The 18,499-nt window shown below is 37.2% G+C and overlaps 1 protein-coding gene across 13 annotated transcripts in view; it reads right to left on the bottom strand.

Moving 5' to 3' along the window:
* Window positions 1-7,713: 7,713 nt before the first annotated feature.
* Window positions 7,714-18,499, bottom strand: part of LOC131676606 (RNA-binding protein Pasilla) — a 134,717-nt gene continuing 123,931 nt past the window's right edge. For 12 of the 13 annotated variants that reach the window (XM_058955761.1, XM_058955754.1, XM_058955758.1 and 9 more), the window contains one exon: window positions 7,714-18,339. In XM_058955761.1, coding sequence (XP_058811744.1) covers window positions 18,089-18,339 — 251 coding nt within the window. In that variant the 3' untranslated portion in view covers window positions 7,714-18,088. The remainder of the gene's footprint in view (window positions 18,340-18,499) is intronic. The other variant, XR_009303208.1, reaches the window with a different exon arrangement.

The raw sequence follows: 18,499 nt of genomic DNA, 5'->3' as shown, positions 1-18,499 counted from the left end.
TGTTGGTCGCTGTCAAACTCCATATGATGGTATAGGGTTGCCAGGGGGCTGTTTTAAACATAACAAAAATAAAATTTTCCCCGTCGGAAACAATTTGTGTTGAATTGTTCCCGCACCAGCACCACATATTTTTTCCCAAAAGACAAAATGCTTAATAGAGTGGGATATGGCTATATGCAAAAAATAAATTTTGCTCCGAGCAACTTTTTGGGTTCTATTTAAGTCCTAGAATAACTGCGCGAATGCTAAGCTCGATTGGTGAAACTATACTTTTGCATTCACGGTTTAAAACTTACATGGGATGTGAAATTTTTATAGGAAATTTATCGAGGAAACAAAGTCTCGAAGACCGCAAAACGATTTGACGATTGTGGAAAAAGTTATTAAGCACGAATCGACTGATGCTCTGAAGATTGGTGAAAACTTCAATTTTCATAGCACCACTGCTGCTGCTTACGGTCGAATTGTATACAGAATTTTTAACTTTCTCTAATTATGTACAAAAGAAGACTCGATTTATCCCTCAAAACTATTGGGAAGTGACCAAACAGTTCAGATCATTAATTTAGACACAATAAGAGAAAGATACAATTGTATAGCCAAATGCAGTGGTGCTAGAAAAAATGAATATTTTATCAATCGTCAGAGCGTCAATCGGTTTCTGCTAAAGAACTTTTTCCACAAGTGGTACTACCCGAATAGAAATGTACAGTAACAAAACCATGATTTTCACTGTGACAGTACAGTAATTTTACAATAATTTGCAGTAAGTTTTAGTGTTATGCTACAATACAAAAACAATATACTTTAACGTTTTTACAGCAAATTTCAATGTAAAAAAGACTTTTACAATGAAAAAGGGGGGTGGTTATGTATCTTAACATTAAAAAAATCAATTTTTTTCCATACATTTTTTTCTCGAAAACAGTAAAATTTAATGTGAATGCACTGTATCAGTTTTTGCTGAACAGTGAAATTTATTGTTACATGAAATTTTATTGTAAATCTACTGTGAGAACTTGGCATCGAACAATGTTGAAACAGTAATAACTATAATATTTATTGTTTTTAGGTTGTTTGTAGGGTAAATGCCATTGTAAAATTCTATCCGGGTAACGACCATCAGTTAGTCGCAAAGGAGGACGAGGCTACTAAAGAAGGAAGAATGGTACGTCGTCAACATCAAAATTAAATTCTTGACACTGGATATAACTCATTTTAACATTGCACTATATTGACTTGAAACGCAATTATCTCAAAATCGTGTTTTTTCGAGAACGGTTTAGTACACGGTAAAAAAAACTTTACCCATTTTATGTATTCAAATTGCCCATTTTCGGAAGTTATTCGAGCTGTCAAAATGGGTATTTTTTGTTTCTGACAATGAGTACTTTTTATCTATTTCACAACTACTCGATGAGGTAATGTCAATGGGTATATTGATCTTGATAATGGGTGAAAAATCCTTAAGCATTATTTCAAGCGAGTTAACCTGCAAACTAAGGATCGTAGTGGAACCTGCAAATTATCGCCCTGCATCGGATTCCGTGGTGGAAACGGAACATTTCGGCAATGCTCCGAAAACAACGTCTGTTTAGACTACTGAGGATGTTGAAAATATGCGCCAGTTCGGCATTTTTAGAGCAGCCAAAAGATCCAGCCATCAAAAATATATCCAGTTGGCGGTTTCATTTTGTTAAGTAGTTTTAGAATAGGATTTCAATCTAGATTCCTATACTTTTATAAGGAAACAATAATGTGAAATGAATGTTATTTTATGTTTTTTTTTAATTCAGAAATAATTCTATTGACAGTATTTTTCATTCTGGCGCGAATTTCATGAATGGGTATTTTTTACGCATTTTATTGTAACTGTTCTGCGAAAAATAATGGGTGAAACATACCCAGGTTGACGTACAAGGTCTGTACTCATTTATGGGCACAAACGCTTTACTCATTTAATGGGTTATTTCACTTTTATTGAAAATGAGTAGGTTTCTACGCATTAATGGGTACTTGATTTTATCAGTGTAGTGACCACGATTTCTCGGTAACAACTAAACCGATCAATTTCGAATTTTCATCCTTTCATTTCTTTTTGCCTTGTCCATGAACGAACGAATTTTTATGCTGAGTATGTTTCTATTTTTTTTGACTAACAACTCACTAAGTCATTCAAAATAAACAATTTCAGGGAAATTATCACCATTTTGTAACAGAATTGAATTTTGTAAAACGGTTCACGAAAGGCGGTATGTACTATACCGATAATGTTGGTTTTTCCATTGCAGATTAACCGTTCTTGATTTGTCTTCGCGCATGGCGTACAAAATAAGGTGATCCGTGGCAACTGTATCTGTCATTTTGCAAGATTTTTAAATATAAAAATTGCTACCAGTACCTTAAGACATGTTCTCAAATATATGAAAAATAATATCACAAAAAATATAATGAATAGGAAAAAAAAACTCGCGAATATAGTCTTTTTACACCAAAGCAGATATAACCCATTAGGTCGATTTATGCATTAGAAACAAAATTTAATTTAATACATTTGAATACTTTGTGCTTCGATCTCTGAATATGCAATCTAGGACGCAAACACAATAGTTTTCGAATAAATTTTTATAACTAAATCTAAAAATATGCATTGTTAATCGCCCTTTTCAGGAAGTGTTTATTTTCCGTCGGCCTCTGTTGGCACTGAGTACGACACGAGAGAGGTGACTCCTCCATCTGAACCCTAGGGATCCCATCAGCACATGGACCGGAACCAACGGCTGTACGTCCCTTCCTAAGGAAGACGGGACTGCACATGTTCACCTCAGATAATCTCAACAAGTTCAGCTAGGATTGAGCTCAGACCCACTCAACCACTGGCCCTGTTAAGAAAAAGTGTTGAAATGTCTTTGGAAAATATCCATAGCTTTATCCATTTTTATCCAAACAATTTTTCTTATATGAATGAGACTTTAACAATAACACAACTTTTAACGATTCTAACCTTCTAACCATTTTTATTACATTAAGCGTTCATTTACGGTTATCCCGGGAATAGATGCCATCTCAGCCTTTTATCCACTTTCCTGGTATGACAACAACGTGTTCATTCGGTTCATTTCCGTATGTTTCAAAATCGTCCAATGAAGGACGTTGGACCAACGTGTAACGACGGCCAAATAACCGTTCACCAGACGTCAATTTTTTGGACTTCTTTTGGGTTACAACAGTTGTAAAGTTACTTTACTGCAATGCGTATATATATAGGTGTGGCAGAACACACGGTTTGCTAGTATTGCAACCAAAAATATGTAAACTATCCAGAAGCACATCGGGTCGACGTCATAGCGTTCACACAATTGAATGGGAGCGAAACGAACGGTATGATGAAAGCAAGTCGATTTATTCTGTGATCACTCACACCACTCATGTAAGGTTCATCTTACGAATACCAAAGTGCTCTCTTCGCCATACCTGTATATACCATATTGGCTTTACTGCGGGACTAATGGGACTAATGGCGATTTCGCTTGAACCTGAAACTGAGTCAGGTTCTAACCCCAACCGCTGTCAGTTCATACATTTTGACAGTAGTTGGGGTTAGGAACTGACTCAGTTTCGCCTCAAACAAAAACCACATAAGTGAATTCAAGGCAGTCAGAGTTCACCATGCCAGTAACGACACTGAATCCCTCTGGATAGACTCGACACGTCAATCGTTTGTTTACATTTTTATTACAGACGCTGAATCCCTCTCAGGGTGGCCAGATAGAATTCCTTAATAGCGGTCGGGTCACTAAAAGTTTAACAGTAGTTATCGGTAGGCCGGGTTGTTGTCCCAAAAACGTAGTATTGACATAGAATTGTAAACTACTGACAACGCAGATCTCAGACCAAATCCAACCCAAAAAATGAATGTTGAGTAGGATGTGACCAAAATCAATAAAAATCGGTAGTTTTCGGTAGGGAAGACCGAAATCGGTAGGTCTGGCCACCCTGATCCCTCTGGATAAAGACTCGCCATCTCTATCTTATTCTTATTATTTATCTGTAAGTGTCATTCCAATCGAGCACGAGACCTGTCAAAAGCAGTCAATCCGAAGAAAATCGCTTCGAATCCGTCTGGAACGAGGGCCATTGACAGGGCCGACATTATGGAACTATTTCGAATCGACTTTTTCATACAAGCTTGCATACAATAAACCTTTCGTTTCGAGATGCGCAATGTCACCCCAGGTCTCGTGCTCGATTGGAATGGCACTGACAGATAAATGGTAAACAAAACAATTGACGTGCAGAGTCTTTATCCAGAGGGATTCAGCGTCTTTACATTGTAGCCGTCGCTGACCGATCTTTGGAAGCGCGTAGTTTTAGCGCCACTCCTTTCGGAGACTACCGCCAAGTTGAGATGCCCGGATGAGACTGCAAGAATGCTAGTCAAGAAAAGAATCCTTTCTTTGAAAGAATCCAGATCGGTTCAGCTAGGCACACAAGCTAAACCCCAGAACAGGTCCAAATACCCTAGACGGCTAAACTCTCCAAGAACCAAAGCTCACCTTCTAAAACCCACAGTCGAAACTCCCCATAGCCAAAAAGCTTATCATCACTGGCAGGGTTAATGTTTGCCACCAGATCGCGCTATCAACGTGGAAGAGAATCTACCTAATTCAAATCTGCCACGCGGCAGAGAAAAAGCGAACGAAACATAATCGGGGTGACGTGGGAAACATTTCAGCAAACTAAAAATTCTGTTTCAATTACACTAACACGAAACATTTATTCAAAAACAAACATAATTCAATTTTCGGGACGATATATTATCAATTCTAGTTTGGTTTTCATGTGTTTACGGTAAGCATGCTTTATTCTAATTGTACATTGTCTATCTACAGGCCTAACTCTCTATTGTGTGCGTTTTTCTTCTCTATCTATCTGCTCTTCTGTGTGCTTTCAAAAATTCGACCCAACAGGCTAAGGGATCGGGAGCGGCAAGCGAGATGCGGCTATTGCTTGTACAACCGGGTGTTTTCTTTTTATAACATGTGCGTCTCGAGGGTGCTATCGAGAACGCCGTCACATGTGCACATCGATCTTCGTGATCACGTCATGAGCGTGGCCCGTCTGAAAGCGGGGGCTCAGAAAACTGACCGGAGGACGGTCTTAAATTTCTCTACGGGTCGTCTTCTCTGGACGCCACTTCACTTCTAGTACTATTAGAACGGACTCACCGAATCAGCTACTGAATGAAGACGATGATGCTGCTATTGCTGATGTGCGCGGGGGCAACGAGACGATCAGATGAACTGCTATCGTCTCGGCCGAATCTGACCAGCTGTTACTGGTTGACGATTGCTTCGATTACCGGCCGAAAGTGATGATTCGAACCGGCACGTGGACTTCAGATGGTCACCGGAAGATTTGGGAAGTTCCGATGGAGCGATGTGTTGGCGTATCGGCTCCCTTCCGACAAAACGTTAGTCGGGTAAATTCGTCCTTCCGACGGTTGCAGAGTGATGCGAAATGTGACCGGCGGGCGATGAACGATTTGCGTGCCGTTTGCACCGATCAATCCTGTTTGGAGTCAAAGAAACCTGATGGTCGAAAGGATTGTTAGCCACGTGCGTGGTCAGAATTTTAAGCACATTTTACCTTCTACTATCGATTCGCACACAGAATCGGTTCGCACTATTTCGCTTTCTACGCACACGCACAATTTCTAGCTAGTAAGAGAAACAAAGATTTACAATTCACTGAAATACCAGCCACGTCACGGGCTTTACCTAACTAGGGTATACACGCGGGAAACAAATCGCGGCACTTCCACTCTGCTGAACGGTTTGGGACAAAGTGATTAAAGCCTGATTTCCTCAGATTAAGAAAGGGAGTCTCAAAGTACCCGGAAGTACGTCATTTTCTGAGAATTCTTCGGGATTACTCGGGATCTCAGATCATTCAACCATCTAGTTCGTTCTGGCGTAAGCAAGCGGTCTAGCTTTCCCTTTCCCTCAACTTTTGGTGCAAGGATTCTTCTTGGAATTAGTATTCCCGCAATCTCACTCGGGCTTGAAAGAAACGAGTGTGATCTTCGGATACAGAAACGGTTGGACTTATCGAAGATAGGACACATTGCCTAAATTTTGGCGGATGGAAGAATTAGCTTTGATTGAAGTAATTGAAATGTGGATTCTATGTCTGATACTTGATGATCTATTTGTCGGATTGTGTGGGTGTAAATTATAGGCTTGTTAATGAATTGGATGTAAAGGTTATTATATACATTCAATTCACAATATTTACAATCTTAATATACTAGGAATGTACAACTGTTACAACATGCCAGAAAAATTCTTATTCGCTCGCAGCGCACTGGTGACGGATAGTGAAAACCGCGAATTACCAGTCCGCCAAATACTACACTGAAAAGAACGACAATGTACTTTTATCTCTATGATAGATACAATATTCAATAAAAGTATATAAGATACAATATTTCTCGACAAACATATGATTACGGCCTAAAAGCCAACTGTCAAAATCCACTTTGAATGGAAATTCCAGACAAACCGTTACTAGTCGAACACAGTTCAGAACAGTTTATGAAAGAGAAAACTTTTCTCTTTCGTTTACTACCAACATCTGTGATTGGCGTGGAACGGTTTGTCCGGAATTTCCATTCAAAGTGGATTTTGACAGTTGGCTTTTAGGCCCTAATCATATGTTTGTCGAGATTTAATTTTTTTTTCCCAAAAGCGATTTTTTAGAAATCAATGCAAATTAAAGCGAACGTAATGATGAAAGTGTGCGAGCCGACCCCCGGTTATATATTGGTAAGTACATAATATTATTATGACAAAACTGAATTCCGTGAATTAAATTATTTCATTTAAAAATACTGATGTACCGTATATACTATAGTATTACTATAACATGGTAAACACCAATAGTAATTTTAACTTGCTAGTAATTTTCAAAACAATTATGATTATGGTAATTCTGACTATTGGATGAAAATGGAAACATAGTAAAAATTACTATTGTACTACCATGAAATAGTATGAAATATCATGTCTCTATGTCGAAATGGATATGGTACAAGTGATAGCAATTATATTCAAGTTAAGTATGGTATATTGTCTATTAAAATTCACTGGACCAGGCTTTTTAATTTGAACTTCTAATATAGTATATAATACTAGGGGCAGATCACTCTAGGAATGTATAACAAATTTGCATCAAATTAGAAAAAAATGCATTTAATTTCCATTTTTGTGTCAACTTGGCACTCCCTCGCAGAAATTTTTGTTCAACAAGCATCCTACGTTGATCCACGTTGTTCGACGTTTTGTTGAATGTAGGGCAAGTTTTTTGATAGGGTTTTGACGTCTTACACGCAACGCAAAATACATTGCACGCAACACAAAATACATTTTGTGTTGGAATGGATGATGTGATGGAAACAAATGCATTTAATTTCGCTGGCTTTTAAAAATGCATCACAAGTGATCTGCCCCTAGATATAATACCATGGTCTTCGTTTCAGTGATACAGAAGATGCTATTTGTGATAAGGCGTGTGTCATCATAAAACAACCCGTAGATTTATTAACTGATTAATACTTTATTAAGCAATAAATTAATCGGATTAAAATAGAAATCATACTCACCTTCAAATGAAAAAAGTCACCAACTCGTAGACTTTCTAACACACAAAAGCCATATGTTGATATTTTTTTATTTTTCAATATAATTTTTATTTTTATTTTTTTGATATTTAAATATTAAACATTATTTAACAAAGTTTTCCACGCCATATCCGCATTTGTCGACATCGTTAGCTCGATTTTTGTTTATTTATTTCCCCATCCCCGCATCAGTTCCGTCATCTCATTTCCTACCATGTCCGGTTTCAGCTTGGCTGAATTTTTCCCCCCGCTCCGAGTAGTCGTTTGCTGCACCTTCGTCGACTTCCAACCACACCGAATTTTTTTTTTGTTTCTGTTAGTCTAGTTTTACTAGTTAATAATCAGTTTTTGTGTTTCTTCTTTTTCTTCGACTTTTCGGCCTGCATTCGGCTTTAGGTTTTTTTTTGTTTCGTTTTGTTTTGTCATCTTTTACGATTATAACTTTAAATTTAATTGTAATTGAACTAATTTCCCAGCGCCTCGAGTGCGATTTATTTCTTTTTTATACTCTTTTTCTTAGTCTCTTCTCTGTAACCGTGAATAGCCCGCCCGCCTAAATATGTCTGATTTGTAATGTATAAATATGAATTGTTTGTTTTTATTTGCTGTTGACGGATCGAATTTCTTTTTATTTGTTAGACATATTTTTTCGCTCTCCTCTACTTTGTTGTTTCTCTTGTCACGGGCGTCCAATTTTTCCGTGCTGCTTTGTTAGTTAGGTATGTAAGTGTGCTGAATTGGGTAGTTAATGCTGACTTCCAGAAGTGCGGTTTGCTTTGTTTTGTTAGTAAATTAGTTGATTTCTCGACAAACATATGATTACGGCCTAAAAGCCAACTGTCAAAATCCACTTTGAATGGAAATTCCGAACAAACCGTTACTAGCCGAACACAGTTCAATACGGTTAATGAAAGAGAAAACTTTTCTCTTTTGGTTACTATAAACATCTGTGATTGGCGCGTAACGGTTTGTCTGGAATTTCCATTCAAAGTGGATTTTGACAGTTGGCTTTTAGGCCGTAATCATATGTTTGTCGAGATTTTTTCCAGTATTACATTTGCAACGTGTTTTTGTCTAACTGTTTGGTTGTGAGTTTGTGTGTGAATGTGCCAGCTAGAACGACAGGTGATTCAGGGTGGGCGATACACGGTGTTGGTGTTACAAATTTAACGAGATGAAATACGAGAAAAACTAAGATATATGAGAGCCACAGATGCTAAGTTTAAATCGATGTGAGTGCTGCGTGCGTTTTGGCACGAGAATGAGAGGAGGTGAACCCAACGGAAAACGAATGGAATGTCGTGAGCAATTGCAATGAAGCTAGAAACGATGTGAGCTGGTGTTCTGAAGGAGGTTATATGAGCAGAATGGATGTGATGAGCTGTGAAGGAAAACAAATGAGCTGGTGATTTTATTACTTTACTGTTGTATTTTGAAAGGGTTCTGAACGGTAACTGTTTAAAGTGTTATGATTATTTCTAGTAATTATTCTTTTTTTGTTTTTTCACTTATAAGTAAGATTTTTCATTCGCATTTCTATGAATCTTTGTTGCAGCATGCTAAAAATTTGATTTTTTTTTTACATTTCTTGTCTAACTGATTTCGTCTGTATTTGTTTTATTTCTAAGATAAACAACACTTTACTTCCCATTCCTAAAAACATTTTCACACTATCTATTTGTTTACTGTTTTTGTTTTAATATATTTAATTCGATATAATGATTAAAAAACAACATGAAAGGGATGACAGGAAGAGTTTTTTAATTGGTTTAATTAACTGTTCGAGAAGATAGTGCAAGTTTGTTTCGTTTATTACAATATTTTCACTATTTATCCGAGAGTGGATTCCCCAGGTTCGCTTGCAAAGTGGTGCACTGTTAAAAATTTACGTTTTCGCCTACAGTAGAACAACAGAATGCAACGTTGTTTAACTCCTTGAAGGAACTATAAATTCCGAGACTGATCTCGCCTACTCAAAAACGTGCGTTCAGGGGGAAATTAACTGCATCGAGTCCGGATAAGCCGAGTTTAGGGAATATTTATGCTTCCGCTAGGTATTGTCTATGTTTTAATAATAGCTTTTTCTTGACTTCCCCGCTCTGACTAAGCAAACTGTGACATGGGTGTCGAAGAACAATGAGATAAGTATGGGACAAGCGGGTTGACTTGGCTGGATGAAGCGCGCGACCTTTCGCACGTTGATATCTTGATTTTAAAAATAATTTCTCATGTACCATTGTTCCACTCCCGTCTCACGAATATAAATAGTTATAAGAATTTTGCTTTTTTTATTGTTGCTGCTTACTGGTTCTTATAAAGAGGGATACAAAGAGTTTAAAGTGGTTTTTTGATAAACGAATTCGGCGTGTTAGTCATTCTATAAAAATACAGTTTTCTGCCTGCAAATGCAGTTTGTCATAACTCTCATCATGCTAGTTTGATTTGACATTACTTCTAGATTTTCCGTGATATAATTTCCCCATTGTTTGCATTTCTGTTGCTGGTAATATGGCCGATGTTCCTTGATCGCTCCAGGCGATTTTGCGAGTACTTTTGCTTCAAGTCGGGCTCGACCGCTGGAGAAAACGGGACAGTTGAAAGTGAGATACTAGACTTTGCTCTTTGTTGAAATAACATTTTGTTTTTTTTTCTCTTAGACTGGATTCGCACACGTAGTTTATTTAATTTAATTCTCTCGTTATGGGATAAAATTTATAAAATGGCCTAATTCTGTTCTGTGTAATGGTTATGCATGCATAGTTGTTTAAATAGTTTTTCTTTTGTTTGTAATGAATGACTTGTTTGTTTTGTTTGACTTTATTACTACATGTATAGGTACTTTAATTTCCATAAATTTGAAAGTAAAACAATAACCTAAGCTTTTCTTTTTAATTTCAGGTTTCAGCCGTATCCAATGTATCCGAAAACATTCATATGAAAGAGCATGTTATCAACCTTCTGGAAGCTGGCGAATAACTGCAGTTTAGGAGAAAAAATACAAAAAATTCGAAAGAAATTATAACACAAACTAAGCACTAGTTTGTTTTTATTAGTCATAGCCACATTCCAATATTTCCGAAAAGAAAATGAAAATATCCACACACAAAAAAAATTCGTCAACCTCTGGAAGCTGATGGGATTTTGGGAAACAAAATTGAACAGAATTAGAAGGATATTTATGACTCAAACGAGATGCTAGTCCAATCGTTTCATTAGTTTTGCTTTTAAAATTAAAATGATTGTTTTTATTTTATATTCGCAAGTACTCTTCCCTTTTAAGAAATTCAGCTATTTTCTGCTGTTTTCTAACTCTATGGTATGTACTTCATACTCCAACGAATAACAGCAATAGAATTGTCTACCATCACAACGTTTTTTTTTTCAATTTGAATACAAACAGTTTTTTTTTCATTTTATTTCACTACTATGGTTTGTCACTGTGTTTCTGCAAAGGGAGGGGATTCTTTAGTATGCCTCTGGATTCACTGCCTATACATATGTAACTTTGTCTGTGTACCTAAAGCTAGAACTGTTATCATATATATATATTTCTATTTCGGATGGCAATTCACCAACTTAACTTACCCACCAAGCGTATTGAACGGTCGGTTGATTCCAGCTTCAACAACTGCTTCGGTATGCTTCGACGTTTTGTCGGTTAGTAGTCAAAATGATTAATGAGGATTACGATGGGTACAGAACTCAACCTCAGAAACGAATGGCAAAGGGAATTGATCTAAAGAATTTTCCCCTACGCTGAATGGTCTGAACATGTTCAGCGTCCTAGTAATGTTGGTAACATTGTACTATCTGTGTTGCAAGTAGGCTTCCGGAATTGTTTTCATCTGTCTCCTTTTTGTATTATATCTCCTATAACTCATCCCGAAACAAACTTTAAGTTGAACTATCTCCTAAAAATATTCTCTTATCATCTATCATCTATGTTTTTTCCTCGCGTATTTTTCTTTTTATTGTGTGTTGTGTGATTCTTGCCTGATCTTACAATGGTAGTCTGAACTGAATAAACCGAGATTACAAATGCTCTCACTGACCGGATCGGTTTTGTCCCTGACATGTCCCCTAAAACACACACAAAAGGGCAATTCTGTTCGACGGATCATTAAACAGGAAAACTATTTGCGGCGATGCGATAGATGAATGATACTAAAAACTAAAATAATTGCAAGTTTGATAATTTTTTTTTCTGTTGGTAATCTTTTTTTTAATCCCGTATATTTTCCATTTAATTCGTTCCTTTGCTTATACTCTTTATTTTGGCTAACAACTTTACACGAACACAGAGCGTTTCTGTTTGGGTGTTCTCTCTCACATCACTGTTGTGTATTTTTATTTGCTTTTATCGCGTAACGTAAACTAGATTATTAACGTTTAATGGTAATTGTCTATAGTTTTTTTTTAATTGTTGAACTGTGTTGGGAAAGAAAAAAGTATGTTTTGTTTTATAAGTTGCAGGGTTGCTACGGGAGCGCGGGTTCAATATCCGCTAACGTCTTTAAGATTTCGAGTAGTTTAACGCAAATTGATCGATTCATTCAAGTCTTTTGATAGTGAATGATTTATGCATCGAATCGACGTATTTACGTCTAAGATGTATCACACAAAATTTCTCAAAGTATGAAAAATCACAGGAAGTCAAAAATTTGGAACGAATTCTTAAAACGAGAATCCGAATATTACATCGATTTAGGAAGATTTGTTGGACTCTATAATTGAGTTAACTCCATTTTCTGCGATTGGTGTTTTCCCAATCTTTTGATCAACCGAAGTAATCAAAAGATCGGATAAAAATTAAGTTCATTCTAAGCCATCCCACTCTCTGAATTTTACATGGGACCTCTAAGCAACTTCTAGACGACATGATTAAATGTGTCATTTTTACATCCTTTGTGCCCTTTTGATTAAATTTATCCAATGAGTAAAGTTGTAGTACTTCTTTTACATTACGAAAATCGAACCAAAGGTATACATTACCTATCGGTCTAAAAATAATCATCACATATGGCGGTTCTATACAATTAACTTATCAAATAATTATCTTTGACTACCCAACGATTCCTCTGGACGATTTGCAATATTTGAACATGATTGAATCTGGCGACGTTATCTGATCAAAGCAAGCCGTTTGTTATCATTTCTATTTATGACACTTTCCCAACAACTGAGAACGAAAAAACAACATAAAATAACGATCGATCGCACAGAAAGTTGAAGAAGGACCTATGTGTGGTCTCTAGGATGGACATACGGTCAGGGAAGTTACCACAGCTATGTTTGTAGTTCACGCGGCAAATGGAAACTATTAGTCACAAGAGCCGGGATTCATGGCAAAAATCCAATGGTGCTAATTATCCGATTGAAGTATTGCGTTGACGTGAAATGAAGTTGATATTCGTCAATTTTAGCCAACCAATTTTGAACATTTAAGAACTGATGTTAGACTGCAACGAATCGGTAGAGGATGAACTTGGAAGCAAAAATAGAGTACCGAAGTGGACGCTGAATGAAAACGCCCGAAAAAGGATCCTATTTTTTGACAAGGCCGCCATCTGATGCAGTTCACTAATGTCTTTTTCGCTTGGGAACCTGAAAACAAACCCAGCTTAGTTGCTTATAAACAATGTTTTCAATGGAACTGAGTTTGGTTTTCCCAGAACGGTGGTGGTGTAAGCGAATTGTAAGTATATTTCAGGTTAGGTTAGATTCGCATAACCTAAGTTCGAAACTGGCTTCGTAAACAAACGATTCGATAGCAGTTAGGTTCAAAACTTAGCCATCTTCGGCCTCAAGCGAAAAAGACAAAACTGTCATGATGTTGAGCCGAAAGATCGGTTAGTTTTTCAACTATGAATATTTGTCAGTGCCAGAAAGAGCTATTTCGCCAGTTACTTGTTATTTTTTCGTATTTCAAGAGCGAAGGTTTATTCCAATGAAATTATTTCGACTGTTGGATTGTGCGTTTCAAATTCGGTTACCGATTCAATTGTGATTTGAAATGCTTCGCAGCAAAAAAACTAATGGTGATAGAGATCTGTTGTTATCGAAACATAAATCGCCATTCATCTGCAGCCCAATATCGAAAAGCGGAAACGTATTTCCTTTCAGATTGTAACAGTTTTATCAAAACGATCGATTATGAATGTTTTATTGGTATTCTGCACTGACGGTACTTCTACTTCCATATCAATTTTACTCTCTCTCTCTGTCATTGCTTGACACCTGCTGAACGCGTTCCTGGCAAAAAGTACGATTAAAGCAGGACAAAGAATTCGAACGATTCGCATTCATACAAATAATATATTTTCTGGGCACTTTTGGAATGCTCATTCAACTAAACATCGAACATAATCTTCCTACAAGCTTGGTATTGTCCTTATAATTCTTCAACAACAGCCGTCAGCTCCATTGCCCCTTACCACTCCTTTGCTGTGCATACTTGTGAAAAAAATTCGTTTACGTTTCTTGAAATCTAGAATTAAAGTAGATAATTAATTTAATAAAACATTGTTTTCTCATTTTCCAATTCCACAACCGAGTTACTCTACTTCCTTCTTCAAATTCTTCTGACAAGTAACTGGTCGCCCTCCAGCGACATTCATCGTCCGATCTGAGCATCATTCAGTGCAGTCCTTATCACCGTGGCTGGAAGCGTTATCCTTTCGCACCATTCGTACGAAATGAACTTATAATTTACAACAATCTGTCAACTTCGTTGATGTCAATTTCGACCACCCGTTTGTAGATCAACTCCGTCCAACGGGTACATTTACGTGATCGATTCCGTCGTACCAATTGAATGGCTAGCATTTGGAATTTGCCCATTTTCTTGAATAATAAAGACTTGTATGTATTTAATGCTGATGAACTTAACAGCTGTGCCAATTTTCTATATAAGGACTGTATCACAGCAAGCTGTGCGTTTTTTTCCTTTGTGGTGTCAGAATGACAGGCTAAGATCATAGTTGATCCATCTGACCGTAGGCTGTGCGTTTGAATTACATCGTTCACTTGTTTACCTTTTTACGGTTTCTCTATTTCCAAACTGTCGCACTTTGAAAATTACATGAAAATTAAGGTTTTGAAACATAACTAAGTGAAAAGCCAGATGACGTTTTGGAATTCATCACGTGAACATTGAATGCACCATTAACAACTTTGGAGAACACTATTCTTTGGATGGACTGCCAGATGTTGCAAAAAAACCCGGACGCTAGAAAGTGATATCTCTAATTAGGAAGAATAAATCAATGTCGATACGTGATTTGACTAATAAAGTGGGAACTGGCGTTGGACTGATTCAACGTATCAAGAAACGAAAAAACCCGAGGGCCTATAAAAAGCGTACAATCACCAAACAAAGTGGATATTGTATTCGCGAGATTTTCGGTAGCCCGATGCATGCATTTAGATGGGGGACGAGACCTATGTGTAGGAGGCCTCACAAATCCTGCAGGTCCACAATATTACACTGACGTTGCAGGGTTTCGATGTAAGCGATTTGGACAGATTGATTCAAGTATGGAAATTATGGCAAAATTTTCACAATACTGGTACTGAAAATGCGGAGATATATCCATCCCAGCGTCCGCTGGAGTGGTTGCTTCCTTTGTATGAGAAGCACCCGTTGAAATTTCAGAAATCGTGGCCCTTTTTTATTTCTGTCTTATTTTGAAGCAGTCCTCTATTTTTGCTGATTTTTATCGTCGGAGCAGGATACCAAAATAACTCGGAAGGGTATAGATTTCGCCGAGAAAGATGTCAATCTAACAAACTGCCCTCAACTTAGGCCCATCGAACGTGAAGTTGGTCTTCAAAAAGACTGGGAGTGGCGTTCTAAAAATGTGATGAACACTTGTACGGAACAAGATGAAAAGTGTTCGATCGAAAATCCGTGTAGGAATAATAATAATAATTTCATCTGGTCTTTACAATGTTCAAGTCCCATCTCATACAATAAAGAATACAACGACATCAACGTCATTGGAGTCGATCGCAGAGCAGTGGAAGAGGTCTTTTCATGATTTTTGAAGGGAATAACTACAAACTGGCAAGACAAAGTACATGCTACCTGGTAGAGAACGAAACAGATCAAACTATGTTGGTTCCAAGTTGACTGAGGTACGGTACGAGTTTGTGGACTACATTAAATATCTTGGAAAATTAGTGACATGTGATAACGATGTTCGCCGCGAGGTATAAAGGTGTGTTGTGACTGCGAATAGGACTAGGTACCTGCGGGTTACAGCTTCGTTTTCGTGATGACCATCCATTTCTTTTTTGATTTCAGGTAGCTTTCAAATCTTCATTTACTTTAGCCACAGCTTACTCAATTTTGTCGCCAGACCAATACAATATGGAGTTATCTACAAACAATTTTTCATGCGTCTAAACACCTGCTGATGTTATTGACGTAAAATATAACCAATAAGGGCTCCAACACACTATCCTACGGCATACTCTTAATTATTCCATCGAAAGAAGTGAAAAGAAATTATAGAACTTGCTCATTTGCTTTCTATTACTCCAAAAACTATTCAACAGCCGCAGTAAGTGGTTATTCATGTTTTTTTTCTAGTTGTTGGCTTATTATGGCTTCACACAAACTCAAATAGATTGCAATTAAATTACCACAGTTTCTCAAAAGCTTATCTATAAAATAAGCGATGGCCAAAGTATCAAAAATTTTAATTGAGAGTACAGTCGTAATTCGCTGGTTGAACACATATTGCTATTCAAAACGGAATCTTACTTTAGAGTGACACTTGAACTGAGAATCACACGAGACGCTCCCCATAACAACCCTGTAAACTGATGACAACAAATTTCAAACGAACGCGTTTGCTTGCTAGTAGACGCGTTTGTCTGTCTGCGTAGCATGTGACGTATAACTTTCGGTAACTGATGTGAGTTTGTGTGTGTGTGCTGCGATAAATGTGCATGTAATGTATGTGTTCCATTTTTTCCATCGAGTGATGTGGTTTGCTATAAATAGTTCACGAACGGAGAAATTATAATAGAGATTAGATAGCGTGTGGTGTTTATGCTGTAATCTAGCGGATGTATGTGTGTGTGTGTTGTTTTTAAAACTAGCAACTGTAAAATGGTTTAAGAAGAATAAACGTCTTTTTGGTTTAAGAATAACAGATGCATTTAAACACTAAAACAAGTTAAAGTTATAGCTTTGCACATGTTCCTTTTTTGTTTCATGTAGTGGATTATTAAAATATATAAAAGAAAAAAAATGGATATCAACAATTGTTTGAACAAATCTTCGTTTGTTACAATTATAAAAACGAAAGGAGGAAGAATTTAAAATCTTTCGCTTCATAGGTTAAATATAATGTTTCTCTTTAGGTCCACTAAATTAACCGTTAACTAGTAAAAATGGTTAAATTTTACCCTTTCGCAATTACCTACTTTTCTACTACCTTTTTCTTTACATACTATGACTGCGTTTCAACATGTATATATGCACATCTCCGCAATGGTTTTTTTTTTGTATATCAACATTGCAAGCTTCCGCTGTGTGATTGTGTGGGTGTTTATTTATGTATGTGTATGTTTGTGTGCTAACATTCAACAATGCTTTGCTGGGACACTACTAACGACAAAATGAGACGATCAAACTAGGAAATGAAAACCAAATTCAATCCTGCTTGTCTGCGTATATGTGTGTGCTTATATTGTACAGGGCACTTTTATTCCTAGTCAAGTTCTACCCGCACAGAAATCGAAAAAACGTACTATCTAAGATGTATATGCTTTTCGCGGTTTACGCAATCAATTTTGCTAACAGCTAAAAAATCTTTAGGCCTGGCCCATAATATGAAATATGAACACTTAAATAAAAACATCTCTTAAATTAAGCGAAATAAAAACAGAGCTAAACAGAAAAATTGTAAATGAACTCCAAAAAAAAAAAAAAAAATAACTGAATGAGCAGATATAAATGGAAACAAAAAGTTAGTACGATGGTGCGGAGCTGTATCCCGTACAACAGTGTAACGCGTGGACTTATCTATTCGCTTAGATGTGAGGTTGCTATGATGTCTGTATTTCGTTTCTGACTATAATGTGTGTGTATGTGTTCCTCACTTATCTATCATATATTGTTTAGTTGTTTTCCTCCTTTTCCTCTAAACTTAGTTAAAAGTTTTCCTTCTCAATCTTTAATTACCTACTAAAATAACAATTACTTGAAATATAATTATTATTTCATATGCGTTCTCTTTCCTTTCTAAATTTTCCGGTTGTTACATACCTAACCAATACAATCACACACACACATGCTTTAAACGGTTTGGGGCTGTCTGGATGTGTGTAGAATGCGCGTGTACATGTCCTGATGTACGTGTGTATGTTTTTTTTTGTTTCTGCATGTAGGTCTGTTTACTGTGTAACGGCGGCCACGGTCGGGCCGGTTTTGCCAACCGCTCCCGTACTCGTTTGGATGGCCCGTTTTGCTTCCTCCTCCTGGATCCGCTGCTCGATCAGGTAGTGAGCAACGTTAATGGCATTCGGAGCACCGGTAATGGTGACGATGCGGTTGCGAGTGCCCGGTGCAAAGATACCCTTCTTGGAGATCTGAATGTTGGCACCGGACAGGTGCTGAATCTCAACCAGGCTGCGACCGGCGGGACCTGAAAGTGTACGGAGGGGGAAAGAACGTGTTATTAGTTCCAGTGGTCTATTCATTTGTTTAGCTACGGGATGAGTTTAGTCTAATGCTAGTAATCTATTGCTTTGGTGGTAATATTTCCTATTCCCATCACCGTGGGGTTAGCGCTACCAGCGGTCAGT

Source organism: Topomyia yanbarensis, chromosome 1 (assembly GCF_030247195.1).
Source record: "Topomyia yanbarensis strain Yona2022 chromosome 1, ASM3024719v1, whole genome shotgun sequence".
In the NCBI taxonomy this organism is placed as follows: Eukaryota; Metazoa; Arthropoda; class Insecta; order Diptera; family Culicidae; genus Topomyia; species Topomyia yanbarensis.
Note: the sequence above shows the minus strand (reverse complement) of the source record. Positions and strands in the feature narration are given on the sequence as shown.